The sequence below is a fragment of the Callithrix jacchus genome, chromosome 3 (genome assembly GCF_049354715.1).
Source record: "Callithrix jacchus isolate 240 chromosome 3, calJac240_pri, whole genome shotgun sequence".
NCBI classification, from domain to species: domain Eukaryota; kingdom Metazoa; phylum Chordata; class Mammalia; order Primates; family Cebidae; genus Callithrix; species Callithrix jacchus.
Window position 1 is genome coordinate 193,120,066 of NC_133504.1, and position 24,777 is coordinate 193,144,842.

The 24,777-nt window shown below is 51.7% G+C and overlaps 2 protein-coding genes across 6 annotated transcripts in view; both read left to right on the top strand.

Annotated features, from left to right (window-relative positions):
* The window catches only part of LOC118152377 (uncharacterized), a 31,044-nt gene extending 20,074 nt beyond the window's left edge, over positions 1–10,970 (top strand). For 4 of the 5 annotated variants that reach the window (XR_013533272.1, XR_013533274.1, XR_013533275.1 and 1 more), the window contains 2 exons: positions 1,212–9,459; positions 10,582–10,970. Coding sequence is in view for 1 of the 5 variants with exons in the window: in XM_078367772.1 (XP_078223898.1) it covers positions 4,591–5,025 (435 nt within the window). In the remaining 4 variants the exon portion in view is untranslated. The remainder of the gene's footprint in view (positions 1–1,211; positions 9,460–10,581) is intronic. The other variant, XM_078367772.1, reaches the window with a different exon arrangement.
* An 8,063-nt stretch (positions 10,971–19,033) lies between these two features.
* On the top strand, positions 19,034–24,777 carry LOC128929513 (acyl-coenzyme A thioesterase 11-like). The gene is made up of 3 exons (XM_054244367.2): positions 19,034–19,777; positions 21,391–21,489; positions 21,996–24,777. The coding sequence occupies exons 1-3, from the start codon at positions 19,772–19,774 to the stop codon at positions 22,131–22,133; spliced, it is 243 nt and encodes an 80-aa protein (XP_054100342.2). The 5' UTR covers positions 19,034–19,771; the 3' UTR covers positions 22,134–24,777.

Consider the following 24,777-nt stretch of genomic DNA (forward strand, 5'->3'; position numbering starts at 1 on the left):
TGCAGTGGTTCATGTCTGTAGTCCCAGATTTTTGGGAAGCAGAGATGGGAGTATCTTTTAAGAGCAGAAGTTCAAGACCAGCCTGGGAAACATAGCAAGACCTCCTCTCTACAAAAATGTTTTTCAAAATTTAATAAAATAAATGTAGCTAGGCATGGTGCTGTGTACTCGTAGTCTCAGCTACTCAGGAGGCTGAGGTGGGCAGATCTCTTGAGGTCAGGAGTTTGAGGCCAGCTTGGGCAACATAGCAAGACTCCACACTCTACAAAAAAATTACAAACTAGCCAGGTATGGTGGCACTCAACTGTAGTATCAGCACTGGGGAGCTGAGGCAGGAAGATGGCTTGAGCCCAGGACATTGAGGCTGCAGTGGGCTACAAGTGCACAACTGCACTCCAGGCTGTGTGGCAAAGCAGGACCTTGTCTCGCAATACAAATAAAGTAATGAAATCTCAAGTCAGAGCCTTTTGGCTCTGCAGCCCTTGCAACCCTGGAGCCATGGAGTGTGGTTTTCATCACTGGGAATGAGGAGACCCCTGCCCGGTGTTGTTGCCTGACTAATCAGTGTTTTAAAAAATATGTTAATCGGGCTGGGCGCAGTGACTTACGCCTGCATTCCCAACACTTTGGGAGAATGAGCCTGGTGGATTACCTGAGGTCAGGAGTTCAAGACCAGCTTTGCCAACATGGCAAAACCTTATCTCTACTAAAAAACAAAGATTACTTTGGGAGGCCAAGGTGGGTGGATCACGAGGTCAAGAGATCGAGACCATCCTGGTCAACAAGGTGAAACCCCGTCTCTACTAAAAATACAAAAAATTAGCTGGGCATGGTGGCGCGTGCCTGTAATCCCAGCTACTCAGGAGGCTGAGGCCGGAGAATTGCCTGAACCCAGGAGGCAGCAGTTGCAGTGAGCCGAGAACGCACCATTGCACTCCAGCCTGGGTAAGGAGTGAAACTCCGTCTCAAAAAAAAAAAACAAAACCCAGCAACACAAATTAGCCAGGCATGGTGGTGGGTGCCTGTAATCCAAGCTACTTCAGAGGCTGACACAGGAGAATCCTTTGAACTGGGAGGTGGGGCAGAGGTTGCAGTGAACCGAGATTATATGCTTCATTCCAGCCTTGGGGAAAGAGTGAGACTCTTTCTCAAAGAAACAAAAGGATTATTTATATTGATACTTAATAATTTTAGTATTATTGTCATTGAAGATGGAGTTTTGCTCCTGCTGTGTGCTCCTGCTGGCCTCAGGAGGCCCGAGCATTGGGTCCTGAAGTCGGCCTCTCCAGGCCCAGCTCCTGCTCTCCTGGCGTCTCCTCCACATGGGTGCAAGATATCCTCACATGGGTGCCTCCAGGGCCAGCTGCTGCCTCCCAACAGCCCCCTGGGGCCCAGCTTCTGCCTCCCCTCAGCCTCTCCGGGAGGTCCAGCCTATGCCTCCCTTCTGGTGGCCTTTCCAGGCCCGGATCCTCCTCCTGGCCTCATCTACTGGACCACGTCCTGCCTCCCGGCAGCTGCTTTTTGCTCAGCTTCTGACCAGCTTCCAGCGGCCTTTCTTCTGTAGGCCCGAAGCTTTCTCAAGTGGGGCTTTTCGGGCCTTCGTTCTGCCTCCTGGTGGCCTTGACTGGCCCTGTTACCACCTGACATTGGCCCCAGCGGGCCCAGCTCTGGACTCTCCGCAGCCGCCCCATCACCAGCTGCTCCCTGCTGGTGGCTTCCCCAGGCCAAGATTCTGCCTGCCTTCCTACCTGCCTGCCTGCCTGCCTGCCTGCATTCTGGCTGCGTCCACAGGCCCAGCGCCCCCCTCACACTGGCCTGTTGGGGCCCAGCTCATGGCTGTGGCAAACCTCTCCGGACCCAGCTCTCGCCTCATTCTTGCCTTGAGTCTAGGCCCAGGCACTCCCTCGCAGGGGTCTTCCTCAGCCCAGCTCGCCTATCATGGACTCTCCCAGGCCAGCTCCTGCCTTCCAGCGGCCTGTTCAGGCCCAAAGCTTCCTCTTTGGGCCCGGCCTCCCCAGGCTTAGCTCCTGCTTGCGCCAGGCCCATACCGGGCCCAGCCTCTGCCTTTCAGTGGACCCTCCAGGCCCAGCTCATGGCATCACCGTGGCCTCTGCTCAGGCCCACCTCCTGCCTCTGTGGCAGCCTGTATCCACAGGCCCCGCCCCCAGCCTCCACGTGGCCATATCAGGCCAAGCCGGTGCCTCCCGGTGGCCCTCCCACACCCAGCATTGGCCTGCTGGCATCCTCTCCGTGCCCAGAATGTCTTCAGGTTGGCCTTTCGGGGCCCAGCTCCTGCTCTCGGCCGTGTCTATGGGCTCAACGTTTGAATTTGCCTCGCAGCAACGTCTGGGGACTCAGTTCCTCCCTAGCTCCTGGCGGCCTTTGTAGGCCCGAAAGCTCAGGCCCTCGACTCAGGCTCTCCAGACCCACCCAGCTCATGTCTCACGCTGGCCTCTCCAGGCTCGGCTTCTGCCCTCCCAGGGCATCTCCAGGCCCCAGACGTTCCTGAGTCAGCTTCTGCTGGCCCGGCTCCTGCTGCCTCATCCTGCTGGCCTCGGGAGGCCCAAGCATTGGGTCCTCAGGTTCATCTCTGTAGGCCCAGCCTCTGCCTCCTACTGGTGGCCTCCGCACACCCGGATCGTCCTGCTGGCTGTATCTACCGGCCGACATTTTGCCCCCTGGCATCCTCTTTTGGCTCAGCTCCTGGCCAGCTCACGACGGCCTTTCGTCTGTCGGCCCGAAGCTTCCTCAGGGCTTTTGGGGTGTCCCTTCTGCCTCCCGGTGGCCTTGACAGGCCCAGCTACATCCTGACATTGGCCTCTCCATGCCCAGTTCTGGTCTCCCTACAGCACCCCCAGCACCATCCACTGTCTGTCGGCCACTTCCCCAGGCCAAGATCCTGCCTACCTCCCGACTTTGTCCACAAACCCAACGCCTCCCTCACACTGGCCAGTTGAGGCCCAACTTGGCCTCTAGCAGATGTCTCTGGACTTAGCTATCACCTTGTACTGGCCTTGAGTCTGGGCCCAGGCAACAGGCCCCAACTTTGCCCCCGGCAGCCTTTTTTATTTTTTTGAAACGCAGTTTTGCTCTTCTTACCCAGCCACGAGTGCAATGGTGTGATCTCGGCTCACCTCAACGTCCGCCTCCTGGGTTCAGGCAATACTCCTGCCTCAACTTCCTGAGTAGCTGGGATTACAGGCATGCGCCACCATGCCCAGCTAATTTTTTGTGTTTTTTTTTTTTCCTTCCTCGCACCGGCTTTTCTTAGCCCAGCTTGCCTCTCATAAACTCTCTGTTCAGCTCCTGCATCCCAGTGGCCTGTCCAGGCCCGAAGCTTCCTCTCCGGGCCTGGCCTCTCCAGGCCTGGCTCCTTCCAGCGCTAAACCCCTCCAGGTTGAGCGTCCACCTCTCAGTGGACCCCCGAGACCCAGCTTGTGGCCTCATCGTGGGCTCCGCTCAGACCAGCTCCTGCCTCTGTGGCAGCCTGTCTCCACAGGCCCAGCTCCTGGCCTCCTGGTGGCCTCCTCGGGCCAAACAGGTGCTCCAGACTGCCCTCTTAGACCCAGCATTGGCCTGGTGGCGTCCTCTCGTGCCGCAGAATGTCTTCAGGTAGGCCTCTCGGGGCCCAGCGCCTCCTCTCGGCAGCGTCTACAGGCCCAACTTCTGAATTTGCCTCACAGCAACCTCTGTGGACTCGGCTCCTGCCCAGCTCCCGACGGCCTTTGTAGGCCCGAACCCTCAGACCATCGACTCAGGCTCTCCAGGACTACCTGGCTCATGCCTCACGCTGGCCTCTCCGGGCTCACCTTCTGCCCACCCAGGGTGCCTAGAGGCCCCAGATGTCCCAGAGTTGGCTTCTCCAGGCCCGGCTCCAGACTCCTCCTATTGGCCTCTGCAGGTTCAAGCATTGGGTTCTCAATTCAGCCTCTCCAGGGCCAGCTTCAGTCCTCCTGGCGTCTCCTTTTTATGGGTGCAAAACGTCATTACGTGGGCCCTTCTAGGGCCGGCTCGTGCCTCCCAAAGGCCCCCTGGGCTTACCTTCTGCCTCCCATCAGCCTCTTCTGGATGCCTACCCTCTGCTTCTGTACTGGTGGCTTCTCCAAGCCTGGATCCTCCTCCTGGCCATGTCTATGGGCCCAAGCTTTGCCCCCGGCAGCCTTTTTTTTTTTTTTTTTTTTTGAAATGCAGTTCTGCTCTTGTTACCCAGCCGCGAGTACAATGGTGTGATCTCGGCTCACCTCAACGTCCGCCCCCTGAGTTCAGGCAATTCTCCTGCCTCAGCCTCCTGAGGAGCTGGGATTACAGGCATGCACCACCATGCCCAGCTAATTTTTTGTATTTTTTGTTTCTTCCTCGCACCGGCTTTTCTTAGCCCAGCTTGCCTCTCATAAACTCTCTGTTCAGCTCCTGCATCCCAGCGGCCTGTGCAGGCCCAAAGCTTCCTCTCCGGGCCTGGCCTCTCCAGGCCTGGCTCCTGCCAGCGCTAAGCCCCTCCGGGTTGAGCATCCGCCTCTCAGTGGACCCCCACAGATGAGCTCGTGGGCTCATCGTGGGCTCCGCTCAGACCAGCTCCTGCCTCTGTGGCAGCTTGTCTCCACAGGCCCAGCTCCTGGCCTCCCAGTGGCCCCCTCAGGCCAAACTGGTGCTCCAGACTGCCCTCTTAGACCCCGCATTTGCCTGGTGGCATCCTCTCGAGCTGCAGAATGTCTTCAGGTAGGCCCCTCGGGGCCCAGCGCCTCCTCTCGGCAGCATCTACAGGCCCAACTTCTGAATTTGCCTCACAGCAACCTCTGTGGACTCGGCTCCTGCCCAGCTCCTGACGGCCTTTGTATGCCCGAACGCTCAGACCATCGACTCAGGCTCTCCAGCACTACCTGGCTCATGCCTCACGCTGGCCTCTCCGGGCTCACCTTCTGCCCACCCAGGGTGACTATAGGCCCCAGATGTTCCAGAGTTGGCTTCTCCAGGCCCGGCTCCAGACTCCTCCTATTGGCCTCTGCAGGTTCAAGCATTGGGTTCTGAATTCAGCCTCTCGAGGCCCAGCTTCAGTCCTTCTGGCGTCTCCTCCCCATGGGTGCAAAACATCGTCACGTGGGCCCTTCTTGGGCCAGCTCGTGCCTCCCAAAGGCCCCCTGGGCTTACCTCCTGCCTCCCATCAGCCTCTTCTGGATGCCTACCCTCTGCCTCTGTACTGGTGGCCTCTCCAGGCCTGGATCCTCCTGGCCACGTCGACGGGCCCAAGCTTTGCTCCCGGCAGCCTTTTTTTTTTTTTTTTTTTTTGAAACGCAGTTTTGCCCTTGTTACCCAGCCGTGAGTGCAATGGTGTAATCTCGGCTCACCTCAGCCTCTGTTTCCTGGGTTCAGGCAATTCTCCTGCCTCAGTTCCCTGAGTAGCTGGGATTACAGGCAGGTGCCACCGTGTTCGGCTAATTTTTTTTTTTTTTTTTTTTGAGACGGAGTTTCGCTTTTGTTACCCAGGCTGGAGTGCAGTGTCGCCATCTCGGATCACTGCAACCTCCGCCTCCTGGGTTCAGGCAATTCTCCTGCCTCAGCCTCCTGAGTACCTGGGATTAAGGCACACACCACCATGCCCAGCTAATTTTTTGTATTTTTAGGTGAGACGGGGTTTCACCATGTTGACCAGGATGGTCTCGATCTCCTGATCTCCTGATCCACCCGCCTCTGCCTCCCAAAGTGCCGGGATTACAGGCGTGAGTTACTGCGCCTGGACCCCAGCAGCATCTTTTGGCTCAGCTCCCGGCCAGCTCCCAGCGGCCTTTTGTCTGTCAACCCAAAGATTTCACAGGTGGGGCCTTCTGGGTGTCCCTTCTGTTGAGGACACCGGGAGGCAGAAGGGACGCCCGAAAGCCCCACCTGAAGAAGCTTCACGCCGACAGATGAAAACCCGCCATGAGCAGGCGAGGAGCTGAGCCGAAAGAGGCTGCCCGGGGCAAAATTGAGCCCGTAGACGTGGCCAGTATGAGGATTTAGGTCTGGTGAGGCTACCAGTAGGGAGGTAGAGGCTGGGCCTCCTGGAGGCCACCTGATGGGAATCAGGAGCTGGGCCCCAGGGGGCCACTGGGATGCAGGAGCTGGCCCTGGACGGGACCACGTGATGATGTACTGCGCCCACATTGGGGGGTGCTGCCGGGAGGGCAGGAGCTGGACCTGCAGAGGCAGACTTCATGACCCAGTGCTTGGGCCTCCCAAGGCCAGTGGGAGGACAAAGCAGGACTAGGCCTCAGGGCTGAGCTCTGGACTCCCCGCTGCCCCCGCAGCCCCAGCTGCTGCCTGCTGGCTGCTTCCGCAGGCCAACATCTTTCCTGCCTGCCTCCCTGCATCTTGGCTGCATCCACAGGCCCAGCTCCTCCCTCACACTGGCCAGTTGAGGCCCGATTCATGCCTCTGAAAGACGTCTCTGGAGCCAGCTATCGCCTGGAGATGGCCTCTACTCTGGGCGCAGGTCCTCCCTCGCACCGGCCTTTCTCAGCCCAGCTCACTTGTGATGGACTCTCGCAGGCCAGCTCCTGTCCCCCGGTGGCCTGTCAGGGCCCAAAGCTTCCACTCCAGGCCCAGCCTCCCCACACCGGGCTCCTGCCTGCACTAGGCCCTCGGGCCCAGCCTCCGCCTCTCAGAGGACCTTTCAGACCCCACTTATGCCTTTGTGGCAGCCTGTTTCCACAGGCCCAGACCCCAACCTCCCCGTGGCCCCCTGGGGCCAAGCCAGTGCCTCCCAGTGGGCCCTGCCGGGCCCAGTGTTGGCCTTCTGGCATCCTCTTCGTGTCCAGAATATCTTCAGTCGGCCTCTCGGGGCCCAGCGCCTCCTCGGCAGCGTCTACAGGCCCAACTTCTGAATTTGCCTCACAGCAACCTGTGTGGACTCAGCTCCTGCCCAGCTCCCGACGGCCTTTGTAGGCCCAAAAGCTCGGACCATCGACTCAGGCTCTCCAGGACTACCCGGCTCATGCCTCATGCTGGCCTCTCCGGGCTCACCTTCTGCCCACCCAGGGTGCCTAGAGGCCCCAGATGTCCCAGAGTTGGCTTCTCCAGGCTCAGCTCCGGACTCCTCCTATTGGCCTCTGCAGGTTCAAGCATTGGGTTCTGAATTCAGCCTCTCCAGGCCCAGCTTCAGTCCTCTTGGAGTCTCCTCCACATGGGTGCAAACGTCATCACGTGGGCCATTCTAGGGCCAGCTCGTGCCTCCCAAAGGTCCCCTAGGCTTAGCTCCTGCTTCCCTTCAGCCTCTCCTGGACACCTAGCCTTTGCCTCTGTACTGGCGACCTCTCCAGGTCTGGATCCTCCTCCTGGCCACGTCTACGGGCCCACATTTTGCCCCCGGCAGCCTTTTTTTTCTTTTTCTTTTTTTTTGAGACGGAGTTTTTCTCTTGTTACCCAGGCGGGAGTGCAATGGTGTGCTTTCATCTCACCTCAACCTCCGCCTTTTGGGTTCAGGCAATTCTCCTACCTCAGCCTCCTGAGTAGCTGGGATTACAGGCAGGCACCACCATGCCCAGTTAATATTTTGTTTTTTTTTTTTTTTTTGAGACAGAATTTTGCTCTTGTTACCCAGGCTGGAGTAGAATGGCGCAATCTCGGCTCACAGCAACCTCCGCCTCCTGGGTTCAGGCAATTCTCCTGCCTCAGCCTCCTGAGTAGCCGGGATTACAGGCACCCGCCACCGTGCCCAGCTAATTTTTTTTTTTTTTTTTTAAATGGAGTTCCGCTCTTCTTGCCCAGGCTGCAGTGCAATGGCGCGATCTCAGCTCTCCACAACCTCCGCCTCCTGGGTTCAGGCAGTTCTCCTGCCTCAGCCTCCTGAGTATCTGGCATTACAGGCACACACCACCATGGCCAGCTAATTTTTTGTATTTTTAGGTGAGACGGGGTTTCACCATGTTGATCAGGATGGTCTCGATCTCATGAGCTCGTGATCCACCCGCCTCGGCCTCCCAAAGTGCCGGGATTACAGGCGTGAGTTATCACACCTGGTCCCCAGCAGCAGTTTTTGGCTCGGCTCCTGGCCAGCTCCCGGTGGGCTTTTGTCTGTCGGCCCAAGGCTTTCTCAGGTAAGGCCTTCCGGGCCTCCCTTTTGCCTCCCGGTGGCCTCAACAGAAGGGACACTTAGAAGGCCCCACCTGAGGAAGCTTCACACCAACAGACAAAAGGCCGCTGGGAGCTGGACTGGAGCCAAGCCAAAACAGGCTGCCGGGGGCAAAACTTGGGCCTGTAGACGTGGCCAGGATGAGGATCCAGGCCTGGTGAGGCTGCCAGTAGGGAGGCAGAGGATGGGCCTCCTGGAGAGGCCACCTGATGGGAATCAGAAGCTGGGCCCCAGGGGGCCACTGGGACGCGGGAGCTGGTTCTGGAGGGAACCATGTGATGGCGTATTGCACCCACGTTGGGCGGTGCTGCCAGGAGGGCAGGAGGTTGACCTGTTGAGGCAGACTTCATGACCCAGTGCTTGGGCCTCCCGAGGCCAGCGGGAGGACAAAGCAGGACTGGGCCCCAGGGCCATGCTCTGAACTCCCCGCAGCCTCCCCGGCCCCAGCTGCTGCCTGCTGGCTGCTTCCGCAGTCCAAGATCTTGCCTACCTGCCTGCCTGCCTGCCTGCCTGCATTCCGGCTGCATCCACAGGCCCAGCGCCTCCTTCACACTGGCCAGTTGAGGCCCAATTCATGCCTCTGAAAGACGCCTGTGGAGCCAGCTATCGCCTGGCGCTGGCCTCTACTCTGGGCGCAGGTCCTCCCTCGCACCGGCCTTTCTCAGCCCAGCTCACTTGTGATGGACTCTCACGGGCCAGCTCCTGTCCCCCGGCGGCCTGTTAGGGCCTGAAGGTTTCTCTCTGGGCCCAGCCTCCCCACACCGGGCTCCTGCCTGTGCTAGGCCCTCGGGCCCAGCCTCCGCCTCTCAGAGGACCCTTCAGACTCTGCTTCTGCCTTTGTGGCAGCCTGTTTCCACGGGCCCAGACCCCTGCCTCTTCATGGCCCCCTGGGGCCAAGCCAGTGCCTCCCAGGGGGCCCTGCCGGGCCCAGCGTTGGCCTTCTGGCATCCTCTTCGTGTCCAGAACATCTTCAGGTCGGCCTCTCTGGGCCCAGCGCCTCCTCTCGGCAGCATCTACAGGCCCAACATGCGAATTTTTCTTGCAGCAACCTCTGTGGACTTGGCTCCTGCACAGCTCCCGATGGCCTTTGTAGGCCCAAAAGCTCAGACTACCGACTCAGGCTCTCCAGGCCCACCCGGCTCATGCCTCATTAGTGGTCTCTCTGAGCTCAGCTCCTGCCCTCCCAGGGCATCTCCAGGCCCCAGACATTCCCAAGTCGGCTTCTGCCAGCCCGGCTCCTGTTGCCTCCTCCTGCTGGCCATGGGATGCCCAGTATTAGGTCCTGAATTCAGCCTCTCCAGGCCCAGCTCCTGCCCTCCTGGCGTCTCCTCCTCGTGGGCACAAAACTTCATCAGGTGGGTTCCTCCAAGTCAAGCTTCTGCCTCCCAAAGGCCCCGTGGGCCCAGCCTCTGCCTCCTGTCAGCCTCTTCGGGAGGTCCAGCGTATGCCTCCTCTCTGGGGGACTCCCCAGATCCAGATCCTCCTCCTGGCCCTGTCTACCGGCCCATCCTGCCTTCTGGCAGCTTTTTTTGGCTCGGCCCCTGGCCAACTTTCCGCGGCCTTTCATCTGTCAGCCCAAAGTGTTCTCAAGTGGGGCTTTCCAGGCTGCCATTCTGCCTCCTGGTGGCCTTGACAGACCCCGCTACCGCCTGATGTTGGCTGCTCCAGGCCAGCTCTGGACTTCCCGCAGCCTCCCCAGCCCCAGTTGTTGCCTGCTGGTGGCTTCCCCAGGCCAAGATCCTGCTTGCTTTCCTGCATCCCGGCTATGTCCACAGGCCCAGTTCCTTTCTGACACTGATTCATTGAGGCCCAGCTCATGCCTGTGACAAACGTCTCCGGACCCAGCTTTCACCTTTCGCTGGCCTCGAGTCTAGGCCCAGGTTCTCCCTCGCAGCGGCCTTCCTCAGCTGAGCTCGCCTCTCATGGACTCTCCCGGGCCAGCTCCTGCCTCCTGGTGGCTTATCCAGGCCCGAAGCTTCCTCCGGGCCCGGCCTCCACTTTTCAATGGACCCTCCAGGCCCAGCTCGTGGCATCACCGTGGCCACTGCTCAGGCTTAGTTCCTGCCTCTGTGGCAGCCTTTATTTTCAGGCCCTCCCCCAGCCTCCCCGTGTCCCCATCAGACCAAGCTGGTGCCTCCCGGTGGCCCTGCCAGGCCAAGCACTGGCATTCTGGCATCCTCTTTATTCCCAAAATGTCTTCAGGTCAGCCTCTTTAGGCCCAGCTCTTCCTCCCTGCTGTGTCTGGAAGCCCCAGGCTTTCCTTGCAAGAAGCATCACAGGCCCAGCTTCTTCCCACGTCTTGGTAAATTCTGTACACCTCAGCCTTCCTCATATGGACTTTTCAGGCCCTCCTTCGGCCTCCCGGTGGTCCGGACAGACACAGTGCTTTCCTCAAAGCTGTCTATCAAAGCCTAGATGTTATCTCATGTGGGCCTCCGGAGGCTTATTTAGTAGCTGTTTTTCAACCCTTTTGGCAGGTCTTCCTTTCGTACACACTGGCGTCTCCAAGACCATCTGCTTAGTCATGTCTGCCTCTGAAGATGCAGCTCCTGTTTTGCCGTGGACATTTTCACCTCAGTTCCTGCCTCACGATGGCCTCTTCGGGCTCTTCTCCTGCCTCTTAATGGACACAAGTCTCATCTCCTCTCATGGTGGCTTTTTCTGCAGTGCACATGCGTTATAATGGCCTCTTGTCGATCCAGCTCTATATGTCTTTGATTTTCAACTGCATCTAGAATCCCAAAGCTTCCTTGCACTCTCGTGTTTAGTTTCTCGCAGTGTGCCTTGGCTAAATGCCTATGTCTACTTTTAATCTTGAAAGTGTATTTCTGACCGATTTGTAGTAAATTCTGCCTGTGTCATTTTACAGTGTGGTCTGTTTTATTTAATGTCTCATTGTTTTTCTTGTCTTCTGGGGGTTCAGAGCAGATTAAGCCTCTGCTTTGTCGGTCTGTCTTTGCCCTGGACATGGTAGCTGCTCATTTCAGGTCTTGTTTTTTATATTTTTTCCTGTTAACTTTTTTATCCTCGTGCTCTGTCACCCAGGCTTGAGTGTCATCATGTGATCATGTCTCCACTGCAGCCTTGGCCTTTTGGCCTCCACTGATTTTCCCCAGTCATCATCTTCAGTAGCTGGGACTACAGGCAGACGTTGCCATTTCTGACTAGTCTCTGGTTTGGTTTGAGAAGTTGGTTCTCTGTTGCTCAGGCTGCTCTTTTTTTTTTTTTTTTTGAGATGGAGTCTCACTCAGCTGCCCAGTCTAGAGTTCAGTGGCAGGATCTCAGCTCACTGCAGCCTTGGCCTCCTGGGTTCAAGTGATTCTCCTACCTCAGCCTCCTGAGTAGCTGGGATGATAGGTGCGTGCCACCAAGACCGGCTAATTTTTGTTGTTGTATCGGGCCGAGTATAGAAAGTCAACACCAAGACAAAAGTATGCCAAATTGCAGGGTTTATTGCCGGCGACCACAGAGGACTCACGTCTGTCCAGCCCGTGGCAGAGAAAGACGGGTGACAAGATTTTTTTATACCCGCAAAACCACCTTGGGAGTGGAGGTGAGGAGTGGGGATGGGATTAAAGTCTTCAGACATTTCAGGGGCTGTAAATCACCTCGTGGGCAGAGCGGAGGGTGATGGGGCTCTGGACAGTCCAAGGGCCAGGCGACTTTTGTCATTCCAGTTACCACTTAAGTGGTTTACAGAAGTCAAGATAAACATTAGTTTAACATTATTTGGGCAGGTGTGGGGTCCACAGATTTTTTAGTTACTTTGCATCAGGATGGAATTATCTGGGGGTGCTTCCTCTGGTCATTACCGGTAAACAAAGGCCACCAATTCCGGCAGTTACAGATAAGAGAAGGTATGCAGCTTTACCTCTTTGCATTCTGCAAAGTAAATGAGCAGTTTACAGAGGCCAAGATTAGCAGGTATTGTGAGGAGAATGGAAAGAGTTTTGTCTTTTATAAAACGGCAGTGTACAGGTTCTAACTCTAGGCCAGCCATATCACATTGTATTATTAATATAGATGGGGTTTCACCAAGTTTTTCAGGTAAGCTGGTCTTAAACTCTTGGACAATAATCCTCCTTCCTGGGCCTCTCAAACTGCTGAGATTACAAACATGAACCATCATCCATGGCCTGTCCTTTGCTTGCCATGTACAACTAATAATTTACTTTTTGATTAATATACTATGGTTATATTCTTTTGTGAATATATAGATATTTTAAAGTTTTCTGGGATATCAATTTTTTTTCTTTCTCTTTTGAGACAAGTTACTGCTTTGTCATTCAGGCTGAAGTGCAGTGGTGTGATCTCGGCTCACTGCAACTCCTGCCTTCCTGGCTTAAGTGATCCTCCCACCTTGGCCTTCTGAGTAGGTGAGAGAGCTGCCATGCCCATCTAATTCTTATATTTGTGTAGACACAGGGTCTCACCCAGTTTCAAACTCTTGGGCTCAACTGATCCTCCCCACTCAACCTCCCACTGTGCTGGGATTACAAGTGTCAGGCACTACACCTGGTCTGCCATTTTCTCTTTATGGATCATTAAGGATTTACCTTTTAATTAATGTAGTATAAACACATGTAGATATGTGTGTATATATTTATATGTGAATTTTGTGTGTATACCTTTTTGTAGCATGCACACACACCCCTTCATAAACATTGTGAAAGAGATATTTGCATACCCAGAAATTGATAAGCTGCTTCCAGCTTTTGAAACGACCCTTAGCACAAATAGGAAAGAAGTGCAAAGTATCATTATTAATGACCATGGACCAAGACGACCCTGAGTCAATAGTACTTGGCAGCTCAACGACCTTCCAGTGGAGCATCTCAAAGGGCTTGATGTATCTGAACATCATAGCCTTTTGCATTCATTAGGATGCTTTGTAATTACTTCTCTTGAAACCTCATTGTGACCCTCATCAGTGTGGAATCAGAAACTATTTCCCAAATCCTGGCGATATTGAATAACAGCTTTTGTAAGGAAATAGTTATTGCATTTGGTTTGTCATGACAATTTCCTGGCCTAGGCAGATGAAATACTGCAGGAGTGTGTGTGTGTGTGTGTGTGTGTGTGCGTGCGCGCGCGCACACACGTGCACGTGTGCGTGCATGCATACATTCTTGTACACAGATATGGAGGCAGAAGTAGGGGGTTGAATTTGATAAAAGCAGAAGGTGGAGGCTGTTGGGATTGGCACTTGTTTTGGCAGCAGCTGTGTAACGGTGTAACTCTAGAGTTATGAAATAATTGTGTCAATTTTCTCTCCCAGAAAATCAAGATTATAATTCCTGCCTTGATATGTCAATTAGGTGGTCCACTATATGCAAAATACCTAGTATATAATTGGTGCTGAATAAATACTACTTTCTGTAGCTCATTCTTAATTACTGCTTAATTTTGAAAGGCTTAGAATAATAATGGCTTTTTAAAAAATTATTTGTAATTATTATAAAGTAATCTAAGTCCTATAGAAAAGTAAAAGAGGCTGGGCATGTGGCTCATGCCTGTAATTCCAACAATTTGGGAGGCTGAGGTGGGAAGATCACTTGAACTCAGGAGTTCAAGACAAGCATGAGCAACATAACAAGATCCCATCTCTATAAAAAATTATAAACCAGTTATGGTAATGAGCACCTGCAGTCCCAGCTACTCAGGAGGCTGAGGCAGTGGATCACTAGAACCCAGGAGTTTGAGGTTTCAGCCTGGGAAACAGAGTGAGACCCTGTTGAGAGAGAGAGAAAGAGAGACAGAGAAGTAACAAATGAAATTTTCAATTACCAAAAAATAACTCAACATTACGTGATATGGCTGGGTGCTATATCTCATGCCTGCAATCTCAGCAGTTTGGGAGGCCAAGGTGGGTGGATCACTTGAAGTTGGGAGTTCGAGACCCGCCTGGCCAACATGGTGAGACACTCTCTTTACTAAAAATTCCAAAGTTATCCAGGCATTGTTGAGGGCGCCTGTAACCCCAACTACTCGAGAGGCTGAGGTACAAAAACCACCTGAGCCCAGGAGGCAGAGGTTGCAGTGAGCCGAGATGGTACCATTCCACTCCAGCCTGGGTAACAGAGTGAGACTGACTCACAAAAAAAGGTGATAATTAATTCAAAAGTCTTTTTGTACAAATAGGGAGTTAGATGAATAGATCGATTGATAAAAAATAACTACATATTTTGTTTGTGTTTAGTTTAAATATATATGTTTCATTTGCCCGATACAACAGAAGCTGCAGAAACTAAAGTAAGGTGGGAGAATTTCTGAATTTCAGATAAATGCCTATGTGCAAGTAATACCTTTTCATTCAACATTCATTACAATTATGAAAAAGATAAATGTGTCATGATTCTCTTTAATCTGCAGTTTCTATCTTCACCCACAACTTCCCTTCCCTGGAATTCCCTGGCCTGGCCTGGTCTGACCTAGTCTTCCCTTCCCTGGAATTGCCTGGCCTGTCCTGTCCTGGCCTGGCCTCCTCATCCCTGGAATTGCCTGGCCTGGCCTTCCCTTCTCTGGAATAGCCTGGCCTGGCCTGGCCTTCCTTTCCCTGGAATTGCCTGGCCTGGCCTTCCCTTCTCTGGAATAGCCTGACCTGGCCTGGCCTTTTTTTGCCTGGAATAGCCTGGCCTGGCATTTCTTCCCTGGAATCGCCTGGCCTGGCCTGGTCTGGGCTGGCCTTCCCTGGAATTGACTTTTTATTTTTCAGATGGAGTCTCGGTCTGTCACCAGGCTGAAGTGAGGTGGCACAATCTCAGCTCACTGCAACCTCCGTGTCCCAGGATCAAGTGATTCTCCTGCCTAAGCCTCCTGAGTAGCTGGGACTACATGTGCCCGCCACAATGCTCAGCTAACTTTTATACTTTTAGTAGAGACGAAATTTTATCATGTTTGCCAGGATGGCCTCGATCTCCTGACCTCGTGATCCACCCGCCTTGGCCTCCCAAAGTGCTGGGATTACAGGCAGGAGCCACTGAGCCAGGCATTGCTCTTTAACTTTTATAATTTGATGTTTACTTCTGTTATTGTAATTCAGTCCAAAGAAAAATAGTGTGAGGAAAATAAAAATGACACCAAGAATGCTAATATTCTGTTCATCAAAGGTTGCAGGAAATATCCCACTACAGTCAGGCAGGGTGACTTACCTCTGTAATCCTAGCACTTGGGAGGCCAAGGCAGGTGAATCGCCTGAGGTCAGGAATTGGAGACCAGGCTGGCCAACATGGCAAAACCACATCTCTTGAAAAACACAAAAATTAGCCAGTTATGGTGGTGAGTGCTTGTAATCTTAGCTATAGAAATTTGAGGAGCTTTCATTTATTAAAGACAGTACAGAGAGTTCCCATATACCCCACACCCAGTTGCCCTATGATTAACATCTTAAACATTTGTAGGGTGCCTTGTCACCATTAGTGCACCAATAGTGATACATTATATTTTGATGCCTTTTTAAATACATTAACTTATTTGATCCTCAAAACAGCACTGTGTGGCCATAGCTATTAGTATCCTCACTTTACAGAGGAGGAAACTGAGGCACAGAGAATTGGAGTAACTTATCAAAGGTAGTTCAGCTAATGGAGGACCCAGGATATACCATCAAGCAGGCAATCTGGCCCCAGAGCCCTTGCTCTTAACCAATGGGCTATATCTCCTATAGGTCTGGGGGTTAAGTGTTATGGCACTGAGGGTAGTCAATGGGGCCTTCCTGGAAGAGGCATTTGAGCTGACTCCAGTACTGTCAGCTCTGTAGTTCGTGGCACTTTGAAGCCAGTGGAGCTGTGTCTGGGCCAGTTTCGGGTCCCTGCAGCCAACACAAGTTCTTTCACTTAGGGGAGCAAGAAATAGAGAGGGCTAGGCATACATGCAGGATGGCTGGACCTGCTGCAGGGCCCAGCAGAGTGAAGGTGAATCTGGGCAGAGGAGGCTGTGGGTGGAAGGGAAAGCCAGAGAGGATGCTGGGAAGGAGGAAAAGCTGGAGAGGGGCCTGGAGCATGGTTGGTGGCCGGGAAGGGCCTGGATGTACCTGAGAAAAGATGAAGTTTTTTTGTTTGTTTCTGCTTTTGCCGCTGTAAAATATTTCCAAATGTATGTTTGAGGGCTAAGAACTTTTAATTAATCCATTAGTATATTAATTTATTTTTTGAGATGGATTCTTGCTCTGTCATTCAGGCAGGAGTGCAGTGGTACAGTGTTGGATCACTGCAACCTCTGCCTCCCAGGTTCAAGCAATTCTCCTGCCTCAGCCTCCCTAATAGCTGGGATTACAGGTTCCTACCACCAAGCTGGGATAATTTTTGTAATTTTAGTAGAGACAGGGTTTCACCATATTGATCAGGCTGGTCTTGAACTTCTGACCTCAGGTGATCTGCTCACCTTGGCCTGCCAAAGTGATGGGATTACAGGTGTGAGACACTGCGTTTGGCCCTTTTTTTTTTTTCTTGCTAGAGAAGGACTCTTTTTAAACACAAACTTAACATCATTACCACATCTAAAAAATTAACAATAATTTTTACTAACCTCACTACCTAGTCAGTATTCAAATGCCCAGACTTTCTCATGAATTTGTTTTTATTTTGTTTGCTTTGCAGTTACTTATATTTTCAAGATGGGGTCTTGCTCTGTTGCCCAGGCTGGGGTGCCATGGCAGCATCATAGCTCACTGTAGCCCTGAACTTCTGGGCTCAAGCCATCCTTCCACCTCAGCCTCCCTAGCAGCTGGGACTATAGGCGTGCACCACCATACCTGACTAATTTAATTTTTTTTTCGTAGAGATGAGGTCTCACTATGTTGACCAGGCTGGTCTAAATTCCTAGCTTCAAGCAATCCTCCCACCTCAGCCTTCTAAAGCTCTAAGATAACAGGCATGAACTGCCATACCCAGCCTGCAGTTATTGGGTTACTCACGTCAGGATGCAGATATGTAACTGGTTGCTTCTTTAAAAACCTCTATAGATACCTCCACCACCTTCCACCAGCTCACTGTCTCTCTCCCTCAGAATGTGTTTATTGAGGAAAGCTGGCCATTTGCCCTTTAGAGGCCTTCGTCATCCGGGTTTGCTCTTTGAATTTCTGTGGTGCAATTAACACATTCCTCTGTCTCCTGAGGGTAAATTGGCCTAGGGAAGGGCTTGAGAGGGGTCAGATTTGTTTATGGGGGGCTCCTTTACTGCATTGTAGAAAAAACTTGCAGGGGTGTCCAGGAGCTCTGGAGCCCTTGAGGAGGCTGGACAGTGGCCCTGGGGAGAGATCCAGGTTCGGCCTGGGCTGTGGGGACAGAAGGCAGTCAGGAAGGAGGAGGAGCTTAGAAGCCCAGATGGGTGTCTGCTTGGCTTTGGCGGAAGCCAGAGAGAGAAGGGAAAGGAGAAAGAGTCACAAATTCCACAAGCACCACAGAAAATAGACTTTCATTTTTATTTAGGGGACCACAGAAATTTTTTGTCCTAATTTTTGATCATAAAAACTTTCAAACATATAGAAAAGTTGAACAGTGCAATGATCACCACCACTAAGACCCAATAATTAACATTTTTCTGAATTTGCTTTATCTACGTATAGCTAAAGAAATACATATATGTTCTTTCTTTTTATCTTGTTAAAAGACAAAATCTCACTCCATCACCCAGGCTGGAGTGCAGTGGTGCATTCCTGGCTCGCTGCAACCTCTGCCTCCTGGGTTCAAGCCATTCTTGTGACTCAGCCTCCTAAGTAGCTGGAATTACCAGGGTGCGCCACCATGCCTGGCTAATTTTTTTTTCTTTATTTGGTATTTTTAAGTAGAATTTCACTATGTTGGCCAGGCTGGTCTCAAACATCTGAGCTCAAGTGATCTGCCTGCCTTGGCCTCCCTAAGTGCCAGGGTTGCAGACCTAATACATATATCTTCTCTCTCTCTCTGTCTCTCTCTCTCTCTCTCTCTGTCTCTCTCTCTCTCTCTCTCTCTGTCTCTCTCTCTCTCTCTCTGTCTCTCTCTCTCTGTCTGTCTCTCTGTCTCTCTCTCTCTCTCTCTCTCTCTCTCCCCCTCTCTCCCTCTATCTCTCCCTCTCCCTCTCTCTCTCTTCCTCTCTCACTCTTCCTCTCTCTCTCTGTTTTCCTCTCTCTCTCTGTCTGCTAAAGGATTTGAGAGTGAGTTGCAGACATTGTGATGCTTCATCCCTCACTACGTCACCATGGATCTCCTAAAAATGACCCCCAACCCTTGTGACCATTAGTATTGCTGAGAAAATGAAAATGAATCAGCAAATGTCTGGCAGATGTGAGCTCGTGGTATTTATTGAGCTCCTGCTGTGGGCCAGGCCTGGCACTTGGCTCAGACCCACTTTCTCTCACTTGACCCTCAGAACCACAGGCAGTAGCCATGCATTCTCTGTACTTTACACAGGAGGAGATGGACTCAGAGAGGCAAAGTGACTCACCCAAGTTCACACAGCTCTGTAGTGTGATGGCCAAGGTGGAGCTTGACTAGAACCTAGGCCTGTGTGGCTATGCCCACTGTGTTCATGGTAGCCCAGCCCCTTGACCAGCAGGCCCCTTGGAATGCACCTTTCCTAGGCTTGGCCAGAATACTGTGTCACTTGAGAATAAAGTCAACATGGCACTCTCCATGTTCTTAAACCCAGGCCCAGAGAAGTCAAAGGACCTGCTGCAGGTCACATGGCAATTGAATGGGGCCAGCCTTTAGTCTCCTGTCCCTGCTCCCCACAGTTCATCAGTCAGCACCCTCTGCCCCCACCACTAGGCACAACCCAAGGGAGGTGGCTTCCTTGGGGATTCATTTAGATGTGGGAATCATTCCAGATGGACAGGCAGCAGCTGAGAAGAAGGGCTGGTGCCATCAACAGAGTCAGTTTAGAAGCCTGGCTGTGCCACTTTTTAGCTTGGTGACCTTGGGCAAATGACAACCTCTCTGATGCTCAGTTTCTCCTAAACCCACCTGCCAAGCTTCTTCTGAGGCTCTAATGGGGTGGGCCTGGGGCTCCAACAGTGCTGGGCACCTCGCAGGCATGCTTTAAACGTTTGCCTTTCTCTTCCCGCCCTTTGTTTACAGAATCTTGCCCTCACTAGGCATTCAATACATGTAGAATGCAGGGATTCAGTCAGCGACCCTTTATGAGAGACCCACCCTGTGCCATGCGCTAGGCCTTGGAGAGTCAATGAGGAGCAAAACACATGGCCCTACCCCGGTAGAGCTTAAGGACTGTGGGAGACATGGCTCAGTCTGCCAGGACAGTGCTGCAGGGTGAGCCTCAGCAGGGCTTCTGTTGGTGGGTGGACCACTGCAGGACAGGGACGGCTTCCCTGAGGAGGGGACCACTGAGCCAAGAGCAGAAAGAAGGACAGGCATTAACTGGACAATGGGGAGCAGGGAACAGGAGAGCAAATGAGTATAATAGTGCTACTTCTCTCAGCCTCAGTTCCCCCATCTGTAAAATGGGATGCTGATACTATCTTGCTGGCTGGCTTTGAGAACTTGGTGATGTCGCAGATGTGAATATGTTCTGTTCTCCTGCCAGCTCCCCACAAAAGAGGCTCTGCAAGTATCTGAGGCCCCTGTTCCTCCCTCTGGCCCCTCTGGAAGGCTCACCTCCTACTTTCCTCTCCCCAGTGTTGGACAAGTGGTGAATATCAAGGCCAAGGTGAACTGGGCCTTCCACTCCAGAATGGAGGTGTGTGGGGTGGGCACTGCCTGGGCAGGGGTGTGTGGGTGGGTCCTCTACCTCCTCTCCCTGTTCTTCTCCCTGCAGCCCAGGCCCACTCACACTCACGGGGCCCTGATTAGAGCAGCAGAGTTCTGCGATGTTTGGCAGGGCAAGGGGAATCCCAAGGATCTTCCTTTCCTAAATCCCATAACACAGATGAAAAACTCCAGGCCAGAGGAGGGGAAGGGACTTGCCCCAGGTCACCGAGCTACATAGATTTCAGCATGGCACTTGACTTCCAGCCCTCTGAGTCTTCACATCCAGCCTCAGCAGCTAGGTGTATTTGGGAATGGAGGGAAGACAGCATCAGCACCTGATCTTGGAGGTGGAGCTGAAACAGTGAGAGTGCTGGGTTCTGGCCCCTGGGCTTACCTTCCACAGCCTTTCTCATCTGCAAAAGGGAACATGATTTCTATGTTGCAGGTTGTTGAGTTAATGGAAGGACTGCTGGTGATGCCCAGGGCTCTGTGAGCTGTGGGGGAGGATGCTATTTCCCACCTGTGGACTTCAGGCCCAGGCAACTTCACCAGCTGGGCCAGTGGTTCCTGAGGGATCACTGTGGCTGGGTGACACAGTCCTGGCTATGCCTTTGGGCACCCCATAAATGCTCAGGTGCCTGTTCTTGATTTTTTTTTTTTTTTGAGACCCAGTCTAGCTCTATTGGACAGGTTGGAGTGCAAAGGCACCATCTTGGCTCACTGCAACCTCTGTCTCCTGGGTTCAAGCAATTCTCCTACCTCAGCTTCCCCTGTAACTGGGATTACAGGTGCCCACCACCATGCCCAGCTAATTTTTGAATTTTTAGTAGAGATGGGGTTTTGCTGTATTGGCCAGGCTGGTCTTGAACTCCTGACTTTGTGATCCACCTGCCTCGGCCTCCCAAAGTGCTGGGATTAGGAGTGTGAGCCACCTCACCTGGCCTTGACTTTTTATTTTTATTAATTTTTTTTGAGACAAGGTCTCACTCTTTCACCCAAGCTGGCATGCAGAGTGGTGCCATCATAGCTCACTGTGACCTCAAACTCCTGGGCTTTAGCAATAATCCTGCCTCAGTCTCCTGAGTATCTGGGACTACAGGCATGCACCACCACACCCAGCTAATTTTTGTGGGTTTTTATTTTTTTTCCGAGACAGGGGTTTCACTGTGTTGCCCTGGCTTGTCCTGAACTCTTGGTCTCAAGTGATTCTCCTGCTGCAGCTTCCCAAAGTTTTAGGACTACAGACCATTGAGCCTGGCCTTTCCTTTACATTTAGCCAACATTCTACCTACATGAAGCCCTGTTGTAGACACAGCCTCATTTTAATCCTCTGAACAACCCTGCCAGGGTAGGTCTGATCACTCCCATTTTGAAGATGAGGAAACTGAGACCCAGAGAAGGGAAGTGACTTGCCCAGGGTTTTATGGGGACCCAAGGGCCGGGTCAAAAGCCAACTCAGATCTCTGGCCTGCCAGGCCTGGTAGGTGGCACAGAAACTCTGGAGGCCTGGGCCAGGACTTGCTGTTGGGTGGAGCTGTGGGGCTTCTCACTGGAGAGTGCAATGTCACCCCTTGTCCCTTCACCCTCACTGTTCCTCTCTAGGTGGCCATCCAGGTGGCCTCAGAGGACCCATGCTCTGAGAAGCAGTGGAATGCATGCAAGGCCTTGGCCACCTTCATGGCCCACCAAGAGATCACCAAGGTGAGCAGGTCTCCCTGGCTGCTCGATGCTGCTCTGTGACCTGAGCACCTGCCATGGCAACTCTGGATCAGGGTGATAAGGTTGGGGGTTAGCAGAGGGGATGGGAAGGGACACAGCAGGAATCCATAGCTCCCAGAGGAAAGCCCACTCCCCATTGCATTCAGAGCCTCCAGCTGCCTCCCCTCTCTTTCCCCCCACCTCTTTCTGTGCTTCTCCAGCAATGATTATTCTGGTCTCACCATTATGCTCGCCCTGCAGTGACACCCCCATCCTCTGAGTCTTTGCCCAAGGAAGGGACTTGGGTGGGAGCTGGAGGATGAATATGTGGTATCAAGTCATCATGGAGGCAGGAAGATGGGGCAAAGAGGGAGCAAGCCTTGGAACTGAGCCATGGTCCAGGCCTGCTGTGTGCCAGCCTTGGGCATGGGATGGAGCTGGGGACAGGCCCTTGTGCTACTTCAGGAGACTTGCTCTGAGTGTCTCCTACCCTGTCCCCTGGCCGACAGGTAAAGCTGAAGCAGATCACGCCGAGGACAGAGGAGGAGAAGATGGAGCACAGCATGGCGGCCAAGAACTGGTGCATGCGCCTTGTGTGTGTGGACACCATCAAGGACCTCCTGGCCAACTGCGCCATTGAAAACTGAGCAGCTGCCAGTGTGCATGGGAGGGTAGCTGGGTCCTGCCTGGCTCCTCTGCCCCGGGACCCCAGTGGGCAGAGGCAGGAAGGGAGGCTCTGGGGACTTCCACCCACAGGTGTCCCTGGGCCCCTCCAGCTCTCTTGGTCCCAAGGTCTTCTACAGGGAGAGAGTGTTTGGGCCTCCCAGCTCCCAGGAACCATGAGGCTGCAGTTAGGTCCTGTGGAAATCCCTTTGTTGTCCACAAATGCATTTGAGTCTCTAGCAGCCAAGATGTTTGGGAAGACAGTATTGAGCAATGCCTTGAAGACTCTGTAGGAGTTTTTAAAGTGTATATGTATGTATGTGTGTATATATATACATATATATATATGTATATATATACACACACACACACACACAGTATTCATCTATAAGAAGCATATATAAAACCTGGTCTGGTGCGGTGGCTCTTGCCTGTAATCCCACCACTTTGGGAGGTTGAGGTGTACAGATCCAAGGTTAGGAGTTTGAGACCAGCCTGGCCAACATGATGAAACCCTGTCTCTACAAAGACAAAAATTAGCCAGGCGTGGTGACACATGCCTGTAGTCCCAGCTACGTGGGAGGCTGAAGCACGAGAGTTGTTTGAGCCTGGGAGATGGAGGTTGCAGTGAGCTGAGATCATGCCACTGCACTATAGCCTGGGTGACAGAGCAAGACTCTGTCTGAAAAAAAAAAAGAAGAATATTTAAAACATATGTGGCTGGGGCATGGTGGCTTATGCCTGTAATCTCAGCACTTTGGGAGGCCAAGGTGGTCAAGAGATCGAGACCATCCTGGCCAACATGGTGAAACCCCATCTCTACTAAAAAATATGAAAATTAGCTGGGCACGGTGGTGTGTGCCTGTAATCCCAGCTACTCAGGAGGCTGAAGCAGGAGAATTGCTTGAACCTGGGAGGCAAAGGTTGCAGTGAGCCGAGATTGTACCATTGCACTCCAGCCTGGTGACAGAGTAAAACTCCATCTCAAAAAAAAAAAAGTGTATGTAACATTGGGGTACAAAAAGATTATTTATGTTTTTTATAACTGCGTATAAATAGCGTTTCGGTATTTTACAAGAGAGAGAATATTGAGACGGTGTATATACTTTAAAACAAACTAGAAAACGGCATTGTATATTTTTTCTAACAGTATCCTCAGAGTAATTATGTTTTTAACAACTGGGTAAAATATAGTATTTATATTGTTTCTAACACTGTAAAAATAGAATTTTCGTATTTTACAAGAGAGAGAATATCTAGACTTTGTATATATTTTAAAACAGTGTAGAAAATGATATTGTATATTTTTTCTAACAGAGTATTTTCAAAGTAATTTTGTTTTTTACATTGGGGTACAAATAGAGTATTTGTATTTTTTGTAACCCTGTAAAAATATTATAAATTTAATCAAAACTGAAGAAATAATAAGCTTCATTGATATTTGTGCAGAAATATAATAAATGTGTAACCATTGTGCTGATTACGTTAAAAGCTCATTTTGCTTTTTCTTTCAAAATATTGGCCTTATGTCTTTGACACTTGAAATATAAATAACCCCAGCACTTTTTGGGGGCTGAGTCAGGCTGATCACCTGAGGCCAGTCGTTCAAGACTAGCCTTACCTTCATGAGGTAATCCTGCCTCTACTAAAAATATATAATTAGCCAGGCATGGTGGCACATACCTAAAATCCCAGCTACTTGGGGGGCTAAGGCAGGAGAATCACTTAAACCTGGGAGGCAGAGGTTTTGGGGAGCCAAGTTTGCACCATTGCCCTCTATTCTGGGCAAAAAGAGTGAAACACCATCTCAAAAGAAAATTAAAGAAAAGAAAAATAAAGAACTAAGAACTTAGAGATAATACAATGAAATTAGCTTATTGAATTTTACCTGTTTTAAAAATGTCAGCATTGCTTTGTAAATACATTGCTTGACGTTGCAGCATTTTCAACAGGTTAACTATACTTTTGCAGTCTTAAAATGTTTTAAATTTTCTTTCTGAGATTTTCCACAGTTTATTAGAAATTAACCATAAATGGAAAACAATAGAAATGTTTTGTTGTGGCCGGGCGCGGTGGCTCATGCCTATAATTCCGGCACTTTGGGAGGCTGAGGTGGGTGGATCACGATGTCAAAAGATCGAGACTATCCTGGTCAACAACGTAAAACCCCATCTCTACTAAAAATACAAAAATTAGCTAGGCATGGCGGCGTGCTCCTGTAGTCCCAGCTACACGGGAGGCTGAGGCAGGAGAATTGCTTAAACCCAGGAGGCAGAGCAATTTAAAAAAAAAATGTCTAGTGCATTAGACACTCTTTAAGACAAAGCTATCAGAGCTCTGCTTCCAAGGACAGGCTGGCAACATATTTCAGGAAGGATGTGATGATTCTAATGTAGCCTTTGAGCTATGAGAGCAATATAGCAGTTAAGACTCATGAACATTGTTCCCTTCCTGTCTCCCCCCCTAAGCCCCAGAAATGTTAGGGGACAAGAAAAAAAGAAAAGCCTCTGCTGCATATTTTCCAGGCACTAAACAGCATAAAAGGGCAGTATGATACTACAGACTTTGGCTAATAAAACAAACTGAAACAATTAAATGACTATTGAAAATAAACATTGTGGTTTCAAA

Coding starts and splice junctions, on each gene's coding strand:
- LOC128929513 (XM_054244367.2), top strand. Junction 21,490..21,995: donor CCCACCAAGAGATCACCAAG/GTGAGCAGGTCT, acceptor CCTGGCCGACAG/GTAAAGCTGAAGCAGATCAC.